The 22,179-nt window shown below is 40.9% G+C and overlaps 1 protein-coding gene across 8 annotated transcripts in view; it reads right to left on the bottom strand.

Moving 5' to 3' along the window:
- The window catches only part of PPP1R12B (protein phosphatase 1 regulatory subunit 12B), a 141,048-nt gene that overhangs the window by 108,111 nt on the left and 10,758 nt on the right, over positions 1 to 22,179 (bottom strand). For all 8 annotated transcript variants that reach the window (XM_066625934.1, XM_066625935.1, XM_066625938.1 and 5 more), the window contains exons 2-5: positions 12,802 to 12,932; positions 10,295 to 10,413; positions 4,841 to 5,000; positions 754 to 898 (exon numbers count right to left, since the gene is read on the bottom strand). In XM_066625934.1, the coding sequence (XP_066482031.1) occupies positions 754 to 898; positions 4,841 to 5,000; positions 10,295 to 10,413; positions 12,802 to 12,932 (555 nt within the window). The remainder of the gene's footprint in view (positions 1 to 753; positions 899 to 4,840; positions 5,001 to 10,294; positions 10,414 to 12,801; positions 12,933 to 22,179) is intronic.

Raw genomic sequence — 22,179 nt, 5'->3', positions numbered from 1 at the left:
CATTTGCAGAATGCAATATCTGGGGGAGTAACCTGATCTTCAATGGAACCTAGTTCTTCTCCACCTTGGGAGTCACCTCTGTCAGTTATTAGAAGAGGCTGCAACTACAGATGTCTTATGCAGATGAAAGTGAGCAGTGTGATAGCAGCCACACCAGCAGGATGGCAACTACAATTCTGATCAAGTCAGATGAAAGCTTCGTAATGATAAGCAGTTGAAGGATGGTGAAGGGCTTATATTATGGGGGTAAAGTGGGATGTCCATATTCAAGTTTAGAATTTTTCAGGAAGCATCCATTTGCTGCATGCCCAGAAACAACTAAAATGCTTAGAGCTTCCAAACTGCCAAGTATGATGCAGCATAGGAATGCTGCATCATACTTGGCAGTTTGGAAGCTCCAAGCATGTTAGTTGTTTCTGGGCATACAGCAAATGGATGCTTCCTGAAAGATCTTTCCCCACTGGTCAAAAATGAAACATATTAGAATGAGCCTCAAGGATTATGATCGGCAAAAACAGGAAGGGTCACAAAATCCAAATTTTTGACACCACTTGTTTCAAAACACATTTCGGCTGATATGCATAAGGCAACCTGGTCAACTATTAGTTCAAGTCAAGCAACCGGCAAAAGCTATGTGTGTGCAATTGAAGAGCAGGTTTGGCTTGCCAAGGAGCATAGCCACATTTTCTATGATAAAGTTGTCCTCGCTCCTGGGAATTATTGTATTAAATTACTGCTCTAAGATTCACTAACCAGCTTGTTCCTGATGTCCATGTCACAGAGTGCTTCAGCCAAGATAGAGCAAGCTTCTTTCACTCCCCAGTGTGCAGCAGCATGGAGTGGAGTCCAGCCATCATTGTCCTGTACATTCACATTAAACCCAGCTTGGATCAAGAGCCTAAGAAAAACAAGTGAGTAGAAATAGCAGCAGTTCAGTCATGCAGCCTGACAGCCACTGTGAACAGTGTGCAGTGGTTTATCCTGTGGCAGTGACTTGTGTGGTGAAGAAGAAAGCTCAAATAAGTTTAGAGCAAGCAACCACGACCAAACCCTGATAAATATTAGGAATGAAAAGATACTGGGTCAGCATAAAGCACAGAGTTTTCTAAGGAACTGTTTTCAGAGGGTAAAAGCAGACAATAGGGACAAAAAGCAAATGATGCAGCAATAGCATTTCTTCAGTGCATTACATTTTGAGCAGACAAATCATTACCAACATGCACACCATGAGACTAAAACACTTAAAACTACCTTATAATGTGTCTACTTTGGCACTTTGACTGCAGGTCTACAGAGTTTCAAGCATTCCAGCTTACAAGTTGAGATAGTTTTGACCAAGAATTAAGACCAAGATCTTCTGAGACCTACCAAGCTAATCCCCCTTTAACAGGAAACTAGAATTATCACCTGTGTATTGTTTAGTTTTTCAAATATTCCCCTCATTTAATCTGCAACCAATTGTTACAGCACAACAAGGGCATCCATTTATTCTTTCCCCCAACACAATACAAAATGCTGCATTCAAGGGAAGGGTTTAATCCTATACAACATTACCAAAAAGAGAAGGGCTGGATATATCCTGCTGTACTCTTAAGGCTGTTTCCCTACTGCTCTCCAACCAAGGTGATGACACACCTATGGCTTTTGTACCCATGTTGTTTACTAACTCTTGGATACTGGAAACCACACCAAAAAAGAACTGGGGTGTGATGTTTAGCAGACTTTTAAGACAGATTTTGAAGGAAAAAAATTAGTGAACAAGGACATAAAAATAAATTGCACAAAATTACACAGGTTTGTACTTCACATGAGAAGAGCAGCCCCTGCTTTTAACATAGCTTTATATACTTAAGGTCTAGCTATAAACATTAGTATCTTTACAGGTAACTGCAGAAGCTTTTTAGAAGGTAGCACAGAGCAGCAAATTCTAGTATTACTTAATACTAATGTCCCTCAACAATGGATGAAGCCCATCAAGATGCAGGATACTATACAGGGTAACCCTGAATTAATTTCAGCATTCAGACTCCTACAATACCACCTAGACTTTGTAGCAAGTAAATACAAGCCTAAAACAAATTACTATTCTTGCCAAAAGAAGCCAAACAAGTGGAAAAGTGAAATATCTATGGACACAAGTAGCAATACAATGAAAAGCTAGGGCAATGCAAACAAGTAGATTATTGAAAAAGAAATGTCAGCTCGTAATACTCTGCTTGCCAAGGAAGAGCCCTAAAAAGAGAATAATGTTCAAGAAATTTCAAATACTGATGTTTTCTATACTTTCAGCCCTAGAAGAACAATTTTCTGGCTGGAGTGAGTGTCTTAGAAGCACAATACAGACACACTACAATTTAAAGAAATGTTACAATCCAGTATACAGGGTTTTCCCATATCTACGGATCCCATTATCTGTGGTTTTGCTTATCTGCAGATTGGGGATCTGCTGCACCTCTGCACCACCTCTGGAGGCTATTCTGAGCCCCAAATAGGCCATATATGTCTGCCTATGGCCTCTCTAGGGCTCAGAATGGCGATCAGAATGAAAAAGTCACATTTGATTTTTCAGCAAAATCAGAAGCGACATTTTTATGCCTTTAAAAAGGCATTATAGAGGAAGCCTGGGTGTGGATTCAGGTGTCTGTGGGGGTTCTGGAACAGAACACCCATGGATACAGGAGCAACCATGCATTGATAATTTTCTTCAGACTGAAAGTAGGCACACTTCTCATAATTGTACGCATAAAGTCAATGTTGATGTAGCAGCTAAGCCTCTATAATTACAGGCCTACCCTACAATTACTATGGTTGAAACATTTCTCAGATCAGACCCTTGCAAAATGAAAAAACTGAACAGCTGCACATTATCCCAGCACTATTAGCCAGTTTTTGGTAGTTTATAGCTTATTGCCTAGGTCAGTGGCACTCAAACTTTTCCGGCCAGGGGCTCCCTTGATCCCTGTGGCTGTTGGCCATGACTCCCCATCATGTTCCTGAGGGCGGGAAGTGACATTAAACAGGAAGTGGCCAGAAATATTAACTATATTAAATATAATATTATAATATTATGTTTACTATAATATAATATTAAATATATATTAACTATATTAATATTAATTATATTAATCATATAATTAATTAAATGCAGATCTTAAAAACATATTAATACACAGCAATATACATGCTTTATAAATGATCAGCTGCTGATCACTGTTGGAGACAGGTTGCTGAGTAGGTAGATTTTGTCTGGTCCAGGAGGACTCTTTTTTTTAAACTTTGTAAGCATACCAATAGAATTGTTTTATCAAATGAACTTTGTGAACAACCAGTCTGACCAACATTACACACACACACACACACACACACACCCACCCACCCCTTGGACCTCAATCCAACTAGTCATTTCTCCCATTCTCCTTGGATAGGATTGAGCCCTTTATTAATTTAATGAAATTAAATTTTTCCAGCAGCTGGTGGGGAAAAATAGACCATGAAAATATATCAGAGCCAATGAGGGTTTGGTTAGGAAGCTGATTTGTCTCCTATACTAGGAGATGCACAGCTCAAGCCTATGCATGTATACTCAGAAGTAAGTCCCATTAGAGTTAATGGGGCTTACTCCCAGGAAAGTGTGGATAGGATTGGGCTGGCAATCACTTCATCAATGGCTGATAAGTATTCCCTTCAAATAGCAAGATTCATCACTTTAAAAATACAGCCTTTCCTCTTCAGTCAAACAACAAGATTAATAAATCACTTTAAAAACAGTACCCTTTTTCTGCTCCTGGCCAAGTAAAGTGTGTGCTTCTCTTCCCCCCCCCCCCTTTGCCAACTGCATGGAAACAACTTTAAGACCCCTGGTGACTGGTAAAATAGGAAGCGTTTTATTTGGAGAGGGGGTGGAAAGCAGGAACGTTTGGGAAGGAAAGGGGGGAGTGGAAGTGGGAGGGGGTTGAAAAGAGAGAGTTCACTTTGATGAGAAGCGATCCCAGGCTGGGAATTAGGAACCAACCAGACAAGGATCAGCGAGGGTTAAGGACTGCAAGCTGAGCATGCTCAGTACTTGCCAGATGGGGGTTGCAGTCCAAGAGCTTTGGAAACAACATGCAGCAAACACAGAAGGCGGCAGCCTCGGAATGGAGGGAGAAAAGGGCAGGGTGGCAGCAGCCACTCTTGCAACTGAGGGAGAGCTGACAGAGACACATAGATGGGCAGAAGACGGGCTCATATTCTTCCCAGGGGTGTGATTGTATCGCTGCGAGAGGACATCCAGCGCCTCCCTTTTGAGTTCCCGGCGCCACCTTAAAGAGCCGTGCCGCACAGTTTGAATAACACTGTCCTAGGTCACAAAAAGAAATTTCAGCTGACAAAGTGCCAACTGACAAGTGACAAAGCTGACAAAGTGCCAACACCAACTTTCAGGTAAACCTGGAGGCCTTCATTTACAAGTCAAGCATGATAATAAATATTAAGAAATGGCTTCAGTCTATCATTAAAGGACCAACCCCAGAGCGTTGCAAGATCAGTCCTACTACTCCAACAGTAGCACTACTACTGCCTTACACAGTGGGACAGTGTGAGAGAGCTTCCAGTTTAATTTTTTTTTCAGCCATATAGAAGTTCCTCAACATCATGTACCTGGCAATGCAGATTTGCCTAATGACAAGATAAATTCCAGTGCCAGACTATATTCTAACATATGCGTTCAGTCACTTGAACTTCAGTCCTTGAAATATTCACCAGAAGCCTTCAGGACCACTATAATTCTTCCTCCACAACACTGTTATAGGCCAGACAAGATGACCAAGTTCCACACTGCAAACAAAAAAACAATCAGTACCTCATGACTTCAGAGTAGCCTTTAGCTGCAGCTACATGAAGAGCAGTGGCACCAGTTCGAGGTTGCTTTCTATCTTCAACTTTCTTCCTGTTCAGCCATTGCCGCGCATCCTGCAGCATTTGCTGCTCTTCTGCTTTTCTTGCCTGATCAAGATCCACCCCTAGATTTACAGACAAGATGCGTAAAAAAAACAAAGTAGAATAGCACATGGACATGGGGAAATGGATGCAACTTTAAGGGCAGCTTGAGTAACTAAAACAGTAATACAATGCCACAATAAGCAGAGAATTCTGGCTTTATATAATATAGATTTTTAGTCTCTCTTCTCCAGAAAAATTTTGTTTTAATTCTTTTGAACCACCCTGGGTAGTGATAAGCTGTTTCTGCTCTGAAAGAAAAGGCAGTACAGGTGACATGTTATGTTCCAGGGCACCCCCATGTATATAGAGGTACAGCTGTATGGCAAGAGGTTTGCCCAGCCCCACCATATTACCTTTGCTTTACTGTAAAAGCACCTGCAACGTGGGTGCTCCTTGTTTAACAGTCTTGTTTAACTGAAGAGCCAAACGTGCAGGTATCCAATCTGTACAATACAGAGACTAATAGGAAGCAGGAGTTCCTGCTTCCTTTTAGTCATCATCTAGTGTGCAGGCCACTTGCCTGCACATTCAGTTCTTCAGTTAAGCAAGACTGTTAAACAACATGTTTTTTAAGTTGTGGCCTTGTGTTTTATGTAAAGTAAAATCTTATATTTAGTTGGGGGAAAGTAACTGTCCCTATTCATCGTAGTTCCGTGTCTCTCCTAGTGGCAGCCTTCAAGTATTTCTTCTGCATCTTTTCAGACAGCAAGCTGTACTGAGATATGACCATTTATTTTTCTAACTGCTTTGTGCACTCCTTTGTTGAAAAGGGGTACTTTTGGTAATAATAATAATAATAATAGAAGTGTTATTTCTATCCTCTGCTTCCTGACTGAGCAATTACTGATCCATTTCAGAGCCATAGTTATTTTCTTGTAACAACTAAGAGCCCAATCCTGTGCTCAGTGGCACAGCTCCATGCCGCCGAGCACTGTCACAAACATGCCACAAGGCACGTTTGCGAGTCTCACCTGTCGGGCTCCTGCCCGTGATAGCGCAGCGCTGGCTCGTGCTGGGCTAGCACAGGGCGGTCGCCCAGCTTCCATGGCTCAGCATTCTCCCGGACCACCAAGCCACGGCACAGTAGGCAGGGGCGGGGCGGAGAAGAGGCGTTCCGGGGAGGAGGGAGGCCGGCAGGGGGCGGAGTGCCGAGGGACAGGTTGGAGGCATGCCGGGGAGCTCCACTCCGCAGGATCCAAGGTGCTCGTGTAGGTCTCTGCACACTACACAAGTGCCTTTACCTTACGGTAAAGTGAGTAGTCTCATTACAGGGCTGCTTACCTTACCTGGGAGAAGGGGACAAAAGTCCCCTTCTCCCGAGGCGCCTCCCGTAGTAGCCTGGGAGGCGTAGGATCCGGTGGCAGCCCTGGGCAGCTCAGGATTGGGCTGTAAGTTTATTAAGAGCATTTGGAGAGGAGTTTTAACAAAAGTTTTTTGCAAGCCCAAATATTTAATGTCTATCAGATTATTTCCTCTACATATTTGTGCTGATATTCTACAAGAAGTCCCAGAAGTTGGTGATGCAGAAGCCATGTTTACTCTTCTTCATTAAGGCTGGTGAAGTGGTCTTGAACTAACCTGCACTCAGGGTCAGCTCTAGGTCAATTTAACCAAATTGGGCCCTGCTCCTAAGGGAGCCCAGCACTTGGCTGGCAGATCATTGCACGTGTCTGAATCAGAGATCACTGCCAAGCAGCACCATGCCAAGCCAGCAGAAGAGTCACTGTCTGAACCAAGTGAGCACTTGCAAAGAATGCAACATACATGGGTCCCATCCGGTCCCAGAGCCACTGCATGATGCGACCAATTTAGCAAAATTGGACTCTGTGCTTGGTGGGGCCCCACGCTGGGGCAGCGAGTGCAGCACTTGCAGCTTGCACCTTGCTCTGTAGCCAACACTGTGGCATAGAATCTTCCATACCGAGGCATTGTGAGGAAAGCATAGCAAGCAAAATGTTGCTGTTGAATGGCCCTCCCACATGCCACTGGGTCCAGAAATCACCCCCCTTGAAGTAGTTATGTCACCACTCCTGCTGCTTCCAAGTGCCATGCTCTGCAGGGTGCCATCAGCCCTGGGCTCACCCCTGCTGCTGGTTCTGGTGAATTAGGGGGCCTGTGGGGGGAGGGGGTGGCCCCACAAAAATGTTTTGCATTAGACCCGCAGCTCTTAAGCTGGCCCTGCCTGCACTGAATATATGCTGAATCATTATACACTTTTGCAAGTGTGTACTTCATGAATTAGTGATTGTTACTTGCCCAGAATCCACTACATTTTTATAATTATTATAGGTGACAGTTTCCTTAAGACTGATATTGCTTGGGGGGAGAAGAAAGTCAGACAAGCATACAAGTTTGAGGCTCATTTTATCAGAAGCATAAAGCAACTTCACAAAACGTTAGAGATGTCTGGAACTGAACCAAGCAGAATTTCTACTTTCCCCATACAGTGTTCTTAAACTCTGTGGCATTATCAACAAAGTTTGCAAAAGACAGTACAGAAAATAGAAGACTTCATTTGTGCTGCAGATGCACCTCCCAACTATTGTGGGAGGACAAGCTCTCTAAAGATAACCCTGAATTAATTTCAGCATTCAGACTCCTACAATACCACCTAAGCTTTGTAGCCAAGTAAATGGAATTAAATTGGTTTAGTTGCCAAGGCAACACAGTAACATGTTCGGAAAGGACTGCAGTTTCTGCAGCAACTCCCTATGTGGTATCTAAGCAGACGTTCACAGGTCCAGATAGAAAGTTGCCAATCACCAAATTGTCAAAAATCTCTAGATACGTACCTAAGGACCAGCCATTTCCACAGAATTAATTTTGCTGGTGAAACTCAACAGCCACACAACAGCACCCTTTATACACAGAGGTGCGATTTTTTTTGGTGATGATAAACTAAGAACACATGCTACTTTCTGTACTTCTCATTTTTGTAAAAAAACAAACCCAAAATCTGCAAAAAAATAAAGCCATTCAAAGGCCTAAGTGACTGTGGCTGTGTCTGCTAACACTATACCACCTATATCAAATACCTAGTACATGTTTAAAAATTGTAATTTATACATGTGCCCTTGGAATAAAGATACATAACACTGCTTTTTGCACTTTCTTTGGGGAAAAAACAAAATTGCAATAAAAACATTTAAGGACACCTCTACTTATACATGATCCACATAACTTGTATTAAGAAAGAAGCTTAAGTAGGTTTTGCTCTGACATTAACACTGTCTTCTCTTTTCACAGAATCTGACTGCCTGTTCACAAAAGTTACTTTTTGGCACTATACCTGCAGTTTTTCTGTATGGACATACTAGAACCACTACCTATTATGAACAGAACCTAAAATTTGCTATTGGTTGTTGTTGTTTTTTTTTTAAACGGAGTTTATTTATTTATTTATTTATTACAGATACAGGTAAGGAAAATCGGTTAGACTTAGGGCTGGGACTACACAGGTTACACATGAAAGTATTGGCCATCAATTACAACATACATTAGTCCAAAAAAAAAAAAAATAGATAATGTCTATAAACAAAGTTATTTATCAATACAAAAATTATCATATTTGTTAATCTACTGATTAATAATTTAACTAAACAATCAATATTTTTAATCTAAAGTTATCTATCCAATCATAAAAAGGCTTCAAATTTTTACTTATATGCTCTTCTTGCCACTAAACTAATATTTAGAATAAAATATTCCTTATCTGACTTAATTACTGATGTCGCATTTAAGAGGAATGTTTCCAGTTTAAATGGTAATACACACTTCAATATCTCTTGTAACAGTTTATATATCATTTTCCAATATTGCTTTGCTTTTTTGCATATCCACCTCATATATGAAAAAATTCCCTCAATTCTTTACTTATCCAACATTTGTTTGATGACCCAGGGTACATTTTTACTATTTTCTCTGGAATTAAATACCATCTATAAAATATTTTATATAATTTCTTTTTTAAAGAATAACCCTTTTAGTTATCTTAATACCACTTTAATTTTTGCAATATTTGTGTTCCAAGTTTTTATTTACATCTATTTTAATATAATTAATGGAATACTCTTCATTTCTAAAAAGAATTCAGTCCATTGATATCTACAAAAGGAAAAAAATTCTACTTGTTCAGCCATTTTTACTTTCTGTCTTAGTACTTTCTTTGTTCTCTGTCTTATTGGGGTTTTCCTTCTTGCTCCTTCCACCTTTTCTTCTTAACTCTCAAATTTCTTAACCCTTCTCTTTTCTTCTCTTTTTCTTCATTCTGTTCTTTTTGGATTTAATCCCAAAATTCTTGCTCTTCTTGAAACATGCTCTCTGAAAGTTCCCTCTTTTTTCTTCCTTAAAATAATCCAGCAAGGGTTTCTTTAAATCCAGATTCGCTCATTTCCCCTCTGGGTGGCTACCAGCCAATGTAAATAATCTTAAAGTTACCTTTTCCTCCTTCCAACCTCTTGATTGCAGTTCTTTTTATAGCCTTCTAATGAGCTGGTTACTCACAATTTAAAGCTTTTTTCACTGTCATGTTGTTGTATCTAGGCCATGGGGGGGGGAGTCCTCAGTTATCCAAATAATCTCCGAAGATGGCGTCCGGGATACAATGTGATTCAGCACAGAGCAAATGGGAAAAAAAATCTCTGAAATTGCTGTTTCAAGAGACCCCCATTCAAGTTCTCAGCCTTCATTCCTTCTTCTTGGCAACGAAGAGTACCTCATTGTTGAGGCACTAGAAAAACACAGCAGTTCCCCTCCCCCCGGGCGCTCTCCAAGGTTCCCTGCTACTTCACTGAGTGTTTACTCCGCCCCCAAAATTTGCTATTCTATATAGATCATGCAGACGCACAAGAGATTATGCAGGTATAAAGAGATGCTCTGCTGACAGATTTTGACAACTGGCAGCAGGGGAAAGAAATTAGACGGTAATCATGCTTCCATATATATTTAGTTTTTCAGACTTTTTTTTTTACACCACTCTTCCTCCAATGAGCTCAGGATGATGCACAGGGTTCCTTCCCTCCTTTTTTTGTCCTCATGACAACCCTGTGAAGCAAGGTTGAAGCAACTTCATGGCTGGATGGGGAATTGAACCTGGATCTTCCAGGTCTAAGTCCAGCACCACTGAAGGCATCCTTCAAAAAAAGCATCAGCCTTAAGTAAACTCAAAAAAGTGCAACCCAAATTAACACTTTAGAAATGCATGAACTAAGTTATGCCAAGCATTGCTATTCTGCTACAAAATATAGGAAGCAGAAATTACCATTTTGAAAGATATAATAAAGCTACAGCCACAAAAGGTACATAGGAGGCTTACCTTGTTTCTTTACTTGTTCCAGGAGCAGATCCTTCATGGCTGCTTCCTCTGCAAGATCAGATGGGACTTCACCTTCACTGTTCACAGCAGCTACATTGGCCCCATGATTTATTAAGTACCTACATGAAGTAGAGCCATGAGACCAAATTTCATAAGAAGGGTACACCTTTTAACTTTGTTATTACAGTCTAGTACCATAGTCTTCCATCAGTGAATCTGTGCAGTTACCGGCAGCTATCTCCTTGAGGTGGTGCAAACAAATAGCTGCTAATGCTATTTTACTCAGATAATTACAACATCATTAAGTAACTTAGCAGCTGTATAAGCGTTGATTATTTCACGATTGTTTGTTTTTTAAAACAATCAGATTTAAAACGGATTATTTTTTCCATTTTTATTAGAAATTTAAAAATTTTATTTTAGAAAACAATCTGTCTGCACATCTGAAGAACAAAGTTTTGCTTTATGTTTTTTCTTTTACACATCGCCATCCAGAGAGCCATCCTGGTAAGTCCCAAGTCTCCCATTACTAATCCCCCCCCAATTTAGCTTGATGCAATTTATCTCCTTATTCCGCAAATCACTGAAGCTTGCATTCCTGACCATTTAACACCAGAGGTGGAAAAAACCGCACAAGTCTGAGACTAAAGACTTAAAGATTGCCTTAAAAGAAAGTGTCACGTTGGAGAGACAAGGTTTTGCTTTCAGAAATGTAGCTCAGTCAGAAGCACACAGTGCACAGCATTTCCAATTCTGATTTCACTTATTCTGCCTTACCTTCTGTTGAATTTCTGACTAGATCTCCATGGCAAGTGGAATGCTCATCTAACTGTATCTCAATGCAAGGCGGAGATGAGAACAAAAATCTCAGGAACTTTAGTTAATGAGCCCACAGTTCCATATTCATGCACCCAGTGTGGGGGAAGCAGGGTATAGATGATTTAAATAAAGTTCAAAAGTGAATATTTCTTTCCAACGAATTCCACATTCTTCATTCCAATAGCTTTGCTTCCAAAGAGACATCAGTAGCAGTCTGCCCTCATCATTAGTGTTTGAAATTGGAAGAACTAATACAGACATGCGAAAGGAAGCCTTGCCACTGCCCACAACTTAATTGTTTTAATTACTCCAATTATATTTTTATGATTTGTTTATATCAACTAGTTGTTATTATATTGTAAGCTGCTTTGAGTCCTTAAAGCAGTGGTTTTCAAACTCTCCGGGAGTTTGAGAACCACTCTAAATTCTTGTGGGGACAGGGGGAGGCAGCGGGGCGATCCCTAGGATCGTGCCTCTCAGGGGGGCTGCAGGGGCTTAGGTGCACTTACCCAAGCCTCCTGCAGCCTCCCAGGGGTGCAGGGAGCCCTGTGTGACCTTCTGCAGGGCTCCTCGCAGCTTCAGAAGTGAAAGTGGAGTGATGGTGCTCTATTTCAGCAAAACCAGAAGTGGAGCACGATTGCTCCACTTTCACTTTTGAAGCTGCAGGGAGCCCTGCAGAAGGTCACACAGGGTTGCCCGCACCCCTGGGAGGCTGCAGGAGGCTCAGATAAGTGCACCCAAGCCCTTGCAGTCCCCCTGAGCAGTGCAATCCTGGGGGTCATGCTGTTGCCTCCTCCCTGTCTCCTCACTTCCCCTACCCCTTAAGGGGGCAGAGGCCAGGGCCCACAGGCTGGGGCACTGTGGTGCCCCAGTCTGAAGATCCCTGCCTTGAAGGGAGAAAAATAGGATTAAATGTTTAAAAAAACCAAAAGGGTAGCACTGGGGGGCTTTTAGATGAAGGGCCCAATCCTATCCAATTTTCCAGTGCCAATGCAACTGCAGTGCAACCCCAATGTAAGGAAACAAAAGTTCTCTTGCCTTGAGGAGGCTCCATGACTGTCCCCTCCCACCACAGGATGCAGCACATGCCCCATTGGCATATCTGCATCAGTGCAGAAAGCTGGATAGAATTGAGTACTACAGAGATAATTTCAGGACTCGCATGCGATACATAAGCTCTATTAAGTGTAATTACAATATCAAATGGAAGAAATACTAATCCTTAGGGGGTTCTATATATATTAAACCCTTTATTCCTGAACCAAATGGACCTACAGTACAATCCTATGCAAATTTATTCTGGTCCCACTGTGTTCAAGGGAGCTTACTCCCAGGTAAATGTGCAGAGCATTGTAGTTTTAAGATTTGTGTTTAATTCCAAATGAAAACACAAATAATAGAGACAGGGTTCCTTTATCACTATCAACAGTATAGAGAGTTTAGGAATAAAGATTAAAAGGAGCTCTACAATTAGCTTCAGCGCAGCTAGCTACCATTTTATCAGGTTTATTTATCCATACCAAGGAAATATGTAGACCTTTCAGTCACTGCAGTTACAATTTGCTTAGAAGTTTGATCATGTACAACATTTTAACTAGCAAATGGTACCAATTATTCAGACACCCCTCTGAAGAAGAGATACGCCATGCCTTATTTCCAATATCTAGGTTATCCTGAAACTCACTCACTCTGCTATGTTCAGATAGCCACAAGATGCAACTGCATGAAGCGGGGTCCAGCCCTCGTTATCTTGCTGATTTACATTGGCTCCATATTCGACCAAGAATTTCACCATGTCCAGATTTTCATCTATACAAGCCTTGAAGGAAGGAAGGGAAAAGAGACATCAGGATATTAAATTTAGAAAACAACTTCCATTTTAGTAGCTGTAAATGATACCGGGGCCTTCACCCCCACATTCAACCAGCCTATTTTTCGGCTCCCCTGACATCTTCATCTTGTCCTCACTTCATCACCTCCCAAGAGCGGAGGGATGAGCACACCGTAAAGCGATCTTTCAGTATTCATTTTAGAAATGGCAACACATTCCTTGTACCAGGGCAAGGTTTGGAACATGCTGTTCCAGGAAAGCGTCAATGAAAAGAGATTGTGACAGAAGTCAGGACAGTCAATGGAATGGCAAATTGTGAAAATTAAATCAGTAAACATCCAGCATTATTTCAGAGAACTGTTGGATCAAATCCAAATCTAAAACATTACAAGCTAGAGATTTATCCCCTTTGATTATGAAGCCAGTGCTGGATTTTGTACTGAGAGCTTACAATCTAAAATGTAGCTGTAAAGCATTCACATTTAATATTTTCTGAAAAATTGACTAAAATAAAAGTGTAGCTTCTTTTATCATCCATCTGAGCACTGCAATGTTAAACTTGAAGAAATCTATTTGTCTTGGACTGATAAACGTAAGTCTGAACCTGCACTGTTCTTTATTAAAGGCAAAATTTGTCTAGAAAGTGGATGAACACTGCATGTTCTTATAAGCGTAAAGTAAAAAATAGGAACATTACTTGGGGACTTTACAATAAACTTTGTGCACTCAGAGCAAGTTCACAAAATTGTCTTTGTAAAAAAGAAATAAACAGCCTAATCCAGGGGTGTCAAACTCATTTCAAACAGAGGGCCACATAGCATTCATGATGCCTGCTGGGGGCTGGAATGATGTCATTAGGCAAGAAGTGATGTCATTAAACAGGTCATAACCAAAAATAAACACTTTTTTCTCACCTAGGAACTCATTAGCTGCAAATGACAAAAGAGAAAATATACAAATCTAGATCATATTTCAAGATATGGGAGAGCCCAATTTTCACATGGGCTGCCCTTTCAGCAGTAACACCTCAGCACTACACAGCAACTGAAAGCCTGAGGGCCATATAAAAAGCTTCTGCGGGCTGCATCCGGCCCCCAGGCCTTATGTTTGACACCCCTGGTCTAGCCCTTGAGCAGGGGTTCTTAAAACTCTTTTGTGATTACGGACCCCCAATATGCTCAATATCTCCTTCACCAGACTGTCAAAATAACCACCACCACCACCAGTCCGATTAGGTACCAGTATGACTTCAAAGGAGGTCAATAGCTTGGTTTAACATATTGATAGCTAAGAACAGAGCTCCTCAATCTGTACCAATAATTGTTATAGTAAATCTAATCCAACTATTTTTTGAATTGTTCAGAGATTGAGTTTCATAGCCCCAACATTTGATTCCCAAACCCCCAAGGGTATGAATACTCCCAGTTAAGAATCCTTGACCTAGAGCAGGGGTCTCCAAACTTTTTGGCCAGAGGGCTGCATGAAATATCTGGCACAATGCTGAGGGCCGGAAAAAAATTTAAATATAAAATTTAAATAAATAAATTAGAGATGGAACTTAGATGAATGAATAAATGAATGACTGGGCTCATTCACTCAGCCTCTCCGGCTTTCAAAACACCTTCCAGATGCAAACAGAGCACAGCTCTGATCATGTTCAGTCGAGTGGGCCAGAGGCTTTCAGGAGACAAGAGGCTGGCCATGGGCCAGACAGAGGCTCGGGCCGCATCTGGCCCCTGGGCTGAGGTTTAGAGACCCCTGACCTAGAGCATTCAGCTTGGAGGCTCTTAATATTATGAAAATAAAACAAAAGTCATATTTCAAAGGATTGCCCCCCCATCCTCACACCACTGAGGCCGATATGAACATGCTCTACAAGGCCAATACAAAGTGGTTTCAAGTTTCTCTTCTGTAAATAGAAGGAACTTCTGGTCCAGCAAGAAGGGAGGGGGCAATTTTCACCAATCTCCCCTTAACTCTGCAGCCCTAAGAGGCACCCCAACTGTGACAGAACAGAAATTTTGGCAGGCACAGAAACCCTCAGCACAGAGGTCATCTGCTCTTGCGATATTTCTTCTCATGCTCTCAGAATATAACCCACTGCAGTTTATTTTTAAACAGTTCTAAAAAACCACCCATACCTTAAAATTGCATTTACTGTATATTTTAATGTACTGGTATTTTAGAAGTGTTTGAAAATAAACTACAGTGGGTTGATTGTATTTAATCAATAATAGACAGGCAGTAAACATACACACACATGACAAAGACAGCAGAGCACCAACACCCCAATCCAAACAGCAGCTAATAAGAACTGAGGGAAACTAAGAAGGAACTGAAGCAATAGAAAAATCCAAGGTGGGAAAGCTAAATGGAAAAGTCTTAAACTCCCCCTGGAAGGCTTATAAGGAGGGCACAGACCTTAATTCAAAAGGGAAGGTGTTCCAAAGTTGTAGCACCACAACAAAAAAGGTCCAATCCCTCACAGCCACCAATCTGGCCTCAGCCAAGGATGGCACACACACAAGCCCCTCTCTTAAGTATACATTTACATTGCATACGACAACTACAGGCTTTTTGAACAAATGACATAAACATAACTACAGTAAAGTTCAAATAATGGCCATCATTATGCATTGTGACTGTTGCATTCCAGAACTTATACATTTTAAACCTGAATTCCTACTGAAGGCTACATTCCCGATGTCTGCAGACTATTTTCAATTATTAAATATTTATATATTGCTTTTTAACAGAAAAAGCTCAAAGCAGTTTACACATCAAAAAATTATAAGCTAAAGACAGTTTTCACTTGCACAACAAAAGTACAGAAAACTAGTCTGTGCAATTTTTTGCCAGCCAACAACTGAAAGCATTCCTTTTCCCACAAATTACACAGGCCAACACACATTTTGCTTCCTTAAACCAGGGGTCTCCAAACCCCGACCCGTGGGCAATATGTGGCCCGCGGAGACCCTCTATCCGGCCCGCAGCCAGCCTCTGAATCTGAGAGCCTCTGGTCCAGTTGACCAAACACAACCAGAGTTGTGCTTGTGAGGTGGCGGAATGGGGGTCCATTTTAGTGTGTGCGCTTTATTTCTTGTGCTGTGTTGGTGCTTGGAGAAATCCTAGACATCTGAATCCATTCATTCATTTCACTTATTGATCTAAGTTGCATCTCTAATGTATTTATTTCAATTTTATGTTTATTTTTTTTTCCAGCCCTCAACACTGTGCCAGATATTTGATGGGTCCTTCAGCCGAAAAATTTAGAGACCCCTGCTTTAAACATTACACCAATTCCTGGGTATATTTGGGGTGATGACTCCAAAAATGGCATTCTTTTTGCCCTATCACGTCTAGTTTTGGAGATATAGTATATAGCCTCTTTGGTGAATGGTTCAAGCAGCTTCCTCATGAGGAATGAGGAACCATGGATTCCTCAGGAGGAAGCTGTTTGAACCATTCATTAATGAGGCTATACTATAGCTATACTTTTAATAACTTTTTATAGCTTTTTATAGTATACTATATAGTATACTATAGTATATAGTATAGCTTTTTATAGCCATACTATTAATGAGGCTATACTTCCACCATGGATTCCTCACGAGGAAGCTCTTTGAACCATTCATTATTGAGGCTATACTATATCTCCAAAACTAGATGTGATAGGGCAAAACAGATGCCATTTTTGGAATTGGCACCCCAAATTCATATCAAACCACCATAAAGTTTGGGGAAAACTTTTCTGACCTTCAATTTTGTAGGCCTGTGTTATTGTATTCACTAGGCACAGAGAAAACTTACAAGATCAAGAAAATAAAAGGCTAGATTTCTTTGGAGCACTCACTAGCCTCAGTAGCTATCTGTCAATATTTCATGTGATTTGTGAGGAATGGAACCTGGAGGGAGACAAACATCATAAAACCCCACCTGTTCCTGCAATAAATCTACAGTATAGTAACATTATTTGTGGGAAATTATAGAATGGATACAACATTAAACAGAACTGGACTCTATTTTCAAAAGGCATTTACCTTGTAATGGCAGCATTCAAGCACTACAGGGACTGAAGTTATTAGACATTAATCTAGACACAGAAAAGAATCCTTGATTTTGCCATCAATTATATTTCTTATTCCTAAAATTACACAGTTACCGTAGACGCTTGAATAAAAGTGGATCTCACAGATAGGTCAAGGGCAGGTTTTGAGCCAAAATTATGGAATTTTCTATGACCCTTGGATAGGTAAGGGGGATTAAACTTACGGGAATGCCTGACTATAATTTTGTCTGATTTTACCCGAGGTCAGATCCTGAAAAATAACCTACAAGTAAGCTCGGTTACAGTAAGACCAGTAAGATTAACCTTCCAATAACCTTACCTAAGAACTATACAGTCTCCAATTAAAAATATAATAGAGATCATAAGATACATTTTTATTCACTGACTTTTAAATTCTGGTCTTCACAACTTTTTTGTAAACACTATCAGTGCACTGTAAATAACATACCAGTAGAACCATTAATCAAATCCTTCTGGTGTGTTAAGCCAGAGGCTCTGCATATAACATACAACATAGAACACATAACTGGGAGTGTGCAATTCAATTCACGGTGGAGAGACAAGCAACAAGAAATGAGCATGAGCAAGCGCAACTAAACACAGTTTAGTGTTTAGTAAACCAAATTACCATTAAGTAATGGTGCACTGAACTGAAATGGTGCACTTGGACTTTGTTTCAGATGGAAATGAGACTTACATCCTGGTGTTTTAAAAACCATACCTCAGCCCAAACATTTGCAAAATAGTGCAGTAGGGTTGGGTGTGATCCTGCAATGGGTCTACTTCTGAGTAAATCAGGTTGCAACTATGTGCAGCTGCCCTTGGTCACAGTCATTTGTTGTTGCTCATCTCTCTGCTGTGAACTGAATTGCACACTCCCAGTTATGTGTTCTAAGTTGTATGTTATATGTAGAGCAGTGTTTCTCAAACTGTGGGTCAGGACCCATTAGGTGGGTAGCAAGCCAATTCAGGTAGGTGCCCATTCATTTCTATATTTTATTTTTAATATATTAGACATGATGCTACCATACCATGGTATGTGACCGCATTTGGGGAAATGTTACAGACCTGTACTTTAAACAAGCTACTATGTTTATTATTTTAACAATGATAGTGAATGGGACTTAATCCTGGGTAAGTGTGGGTAGGATTGCAGCCTAGGATTGTTACAAACTTCCCTGCTTGATGTTACTTCCAGTAATGATATCACTTCCAGTGGGTCCTGACAGATTCTCATCCTAAGAAGTGGGTACCAATGCTTAAATGTGTGAGAACCACTGATGCAGAGCATCTGGCTTTACACATCAGGTACCTTAGAAAACTCTGATAGTGTTTACAAAAAGGTGGCGAAGACCAGAATTTAAAAGTTAATGAATAAAAATGTATCTTATGATCTTTCACTATATTTTTAAATTATAAACTGTCAGTTCTTAGGTACCAATTACTGGTAGATTATTTTTCAGGATCTGGCCTCAGGTAAAGTCAGAAAAAACTATTGTCAGACATCCCCCTAAGTTTAACCTCCGACATCCAAGGATCATAGAAAATTTCCTTATTCTTGGCTCAGAACCTGCCCTCTACTTATGAGATCAACTTATAGGCAGGTGTCTGCAGTAATTTGTGCAGTCACATTATTTACCCTTGCAGAGTGGCACAGGACGGTGTCCTAAAGAACTTGCTTTCATTTCACTGTGGGTGCCTGTGAATAGGATCAATGTTCAGTTCTCCTTCACTCTAGAAAGTTATATCTTCATCTTGTCAAAATGAATGGCAAGCACCCACTGCATAAAGACAAGCCTTGTGACAGCTGAACAGTGTGAGGGTTAACAGTGTCTATGAGCAAACACATACATTCAAAGAATGATACAATAAAACTCCCAAAATAGCCTGGCAACTGTCCCCACTTGCAATTGTCAGCATTGGAAGGTATGCCCTTGCCTTCATGCCCTGTGACCAGAGCTCAGAACATTCATCAGAAGCACCACTGCCAACACACATTCAGGTAAGTCTCCCAACACTGATACAGAAGTACAGTTGTCAGCAATTCCACCATTCTAGAAAGCTCGATGTTCTTTTCAGGCGATAGTAAGGACATTTCCCAAACACTTTCCAGACATCCCCACTGAATAGTAGCATACAATCAATGGCTATGTCACTACTAACACAATCTTAGCTGTCTTGCACCCATTCTTTCAAAAACGAGGTATATTCAGAATCCCCTCTCTCTGCCAATATCAGATTACCCATCATTCAAAGTGAAGTTTACTCCCCTCTGAAAAAGACAAAATCACATACCTTGCTGACAAGGGAGATGGTTTATGGATTTCTAACAGATGTATGTGGAGTAAAATGCTATGGGTAAAAAACAAATTCAAGAGCTTCGTAGTAGCATTCCAAACTGAGCATTTACCTTGCACATACATTTGATTATTTTCAGCTACTTACTAGCTCAAGGAAACCCTCCCCCCTTTAAATATTTGCATTTGTGTGTTCAAACTTCAAATGACATGGCCTAAAGTAAATGCTAATTCTCACAAAACCAAGTTAAAGACTTGGGAGATTCCCAAACCTACTTTAGTGAGTTAGGATTCCATAGTAGCATCATTTTGCTGTATTCTAGTAATGTCTATTCTAGCTGCCTCAGAATTTGGTTTGTTAAAACGTATGACCAAAAGAAGAGAGATACTGTATATGTGGGAGACATCAATGGGGTAAGAAACTAAAATCAGTGATCCCAGCATCTAAGGTGAAGGTCAGGTTGTTCCCCTCTCAACTGCATCCAAGATTGTTGCCTATTTACTTTGAATATATGGGAGCTATTTAAAACTAAGCATACACTGATATGGCCTAGCCTTTTTCTCCTGTGTTACCAAATACATAATCCAGTTTTTATTCTCACACTCACAAATATGCTCTGAGGGAGGGCTCAAGGACCTAAATGGGTGGAATGCATTTCCCTGCACTATACTGGTATTATGAGGTCCCTATTGCTAGAGGATAGCCCACCTACTGTGAGGGATGCTGAACAAATTTCCAGTCAATTCTTTGGCTACAGTCTTCTAGTACATATTGATAGTTCTAAAGGCTCTTTCAGTTTTAAAACACCCCACACTCCATGATGGCAATTAGGTCAGTATGTACCATCCAAAATGAAGAAACGGCTTCAGAAAAATTCCAGGTGCCTGTGAGGGTTAACAGGGTTTTTCCTCCCATAAGAACTAATCTGTTTTCAAATGTTAGTATCTACTAATACAAATAGCAATGTTGTTTCCAGTCTAGCTGGAAAATCAAATGGAGCTGAAAGATTAACATTCTCCATTAATCTTGGCAATAGCAGAAATCAACTTGCAGATGAAGAAATGCAGAATAGTTCCAGTCTAGAAAAAAGCAGTCAATTTAACAGTAGTGTCACATATCAACAGAAAATGAATATTTCAGGTTGATTGCAAAAACACTATAACTGCACCAACCTGACATCTTACAATAGGCTTACGCAAGCCTTTCACCCATCTCTGCAGCAATCTCATTCTCCCCAAAGGTATTCTTTCCCTTCCCCTCCCCCCCAAAGTAATACTGCAGAGCCATTTCTACTGCAACAAACAAACAAAGTCCCCAACAAACGTACTGGTTCCATTTCAGAGGACTGTCCATAAGTTGGAACAAATTTTAGTCAAAACAGCTGGCTCTTGCCAGTCCAGTATTACTGTGCCTGTGGAAAAGTACCATAGTGGGCAGACAGTACCTATAGGAAAGTGCCAATGTCAGTCAGTCAATACAACTGTCAGAGACTGCCCACAAGCCCAGGGCACCCCAACCTTGATCACCCCATTTGGGACATGCCAAGACTGCAAAAGTGGCCAACAATGGAGGCCAAGTAGGGCCATCTGATCAGCACAGCAACAGGAACACTACACCCAGGCTACACAAGCAAAGAGGGTGCAACTGAAGCCTGCACAGCTTTAAAAGCCCTGACCTGTGATGAAGAACATGGCTTTGGGGTTTTGTGGCTGTATCTCCATGTTTTGTTTAAATATTTTTTTAATTGCAGTGCTGTATTTTACATTTCATTCTTATTTTGCATTACTATTTTTCAAGAATATTGAATGCTGCCCTAAGAGCTTGAATTATTTGGAGAGGCCCTATAGGTGTGTACACTATAAATAAATAGGAGACTGAGGGCTTTAGGCTACACTTTAGGCTTCCCAAAGTGTGTGGGTTGTGACCCACCAGTGGGTCATGAGTCTGTGCCTAGTGGGTCAAAACCTGGGCCCTACTACAGACCCTTGTTTCTAGATAGCTCCAAATAGGACATATTCAAAAGCATTAGGAGGCCCGAAACCTCTTCCAGGCCAGTGATCCATCCTTTCGGCCTCAGTAGAAGCTTCCAAAAGTTGCTTCCAGTAAAACTGAAGTGACATTTTGAGGCTTCTGTGGGCTTGTAGAGGCCAATAGAGTGACTTGCTGACCCAGAAGAAGCCTCCAGAGATCTGCATGACAGAGAAGCACATTATAATCTGCTGGGAAAGACAAGTGGGTTGCAGTGCCAAAAGGTTTGGGAACCATTGCTTTAGGTGAACCCCCTTCCCTCCAATATAGCATAGATTATCCCAGGCTATCTTTACAGCTGCAACCAGCAATCCCACTAGCTCTGCTCACTTGCTTCCCCTGATTCCTGGGAAGCCTGGACAGTACGGGAGTGTGAAACCCCTCAGTGTACTATAGGCACATAAATACTATATAACTACGTATTACATAATATTCTCCCCATCTAACAGACACAATAGTTGTAAATAGCATGCTGTGGTAGCAGCCAGATAGTGATAAGAACCCAGAACACAAAAGCTCAACTTCTAGAAACATTCTTAAGTACAGTATCAATCTTACAACTGAATTTTTACATGCAACAAGCTACTTCAATACAAACATGACATCCATCAAGCAAATGTTTAAAGAAGACTGGTGGAGTTAGAAACAAGCTACAAGGCAAGTCCAGAGCCTTAAGGATTTGAGGATGCCCATCATGTGGGGCCAGGAAAACAAGGTGCAAAGTTAACATGTCAAAACACAGAGTGACCATGCCCCAATATTCCTCCTCTTGCATAAGCTGAACAACCTTCACCATGACCAAACAGGCTGGTTTATTTTTCTTCATGAGTTTCACTTGAG

This window comes from Tiliqua scincoides, chromosome 4 (genome assembly GCF_035046505.1).
Source record: "Tiliqua scincoides isolate rTilSci1 chromosome 4, rTilSci1.hap2, whole genome shotgun sequence".
Classification (NCBI taxonomy): domain Eukaryota; kingdom Metazoa; phylum Chordata; class Lepidosauria; order Squamata; family Scincidae; genus Tiliqua; species Tiliqua scincoides.
The sequence above is the reverse complement of the archived record's forward strand: the minus strand, read 5'-3'. Positions and strand labels throughout refer to the sequence as shown.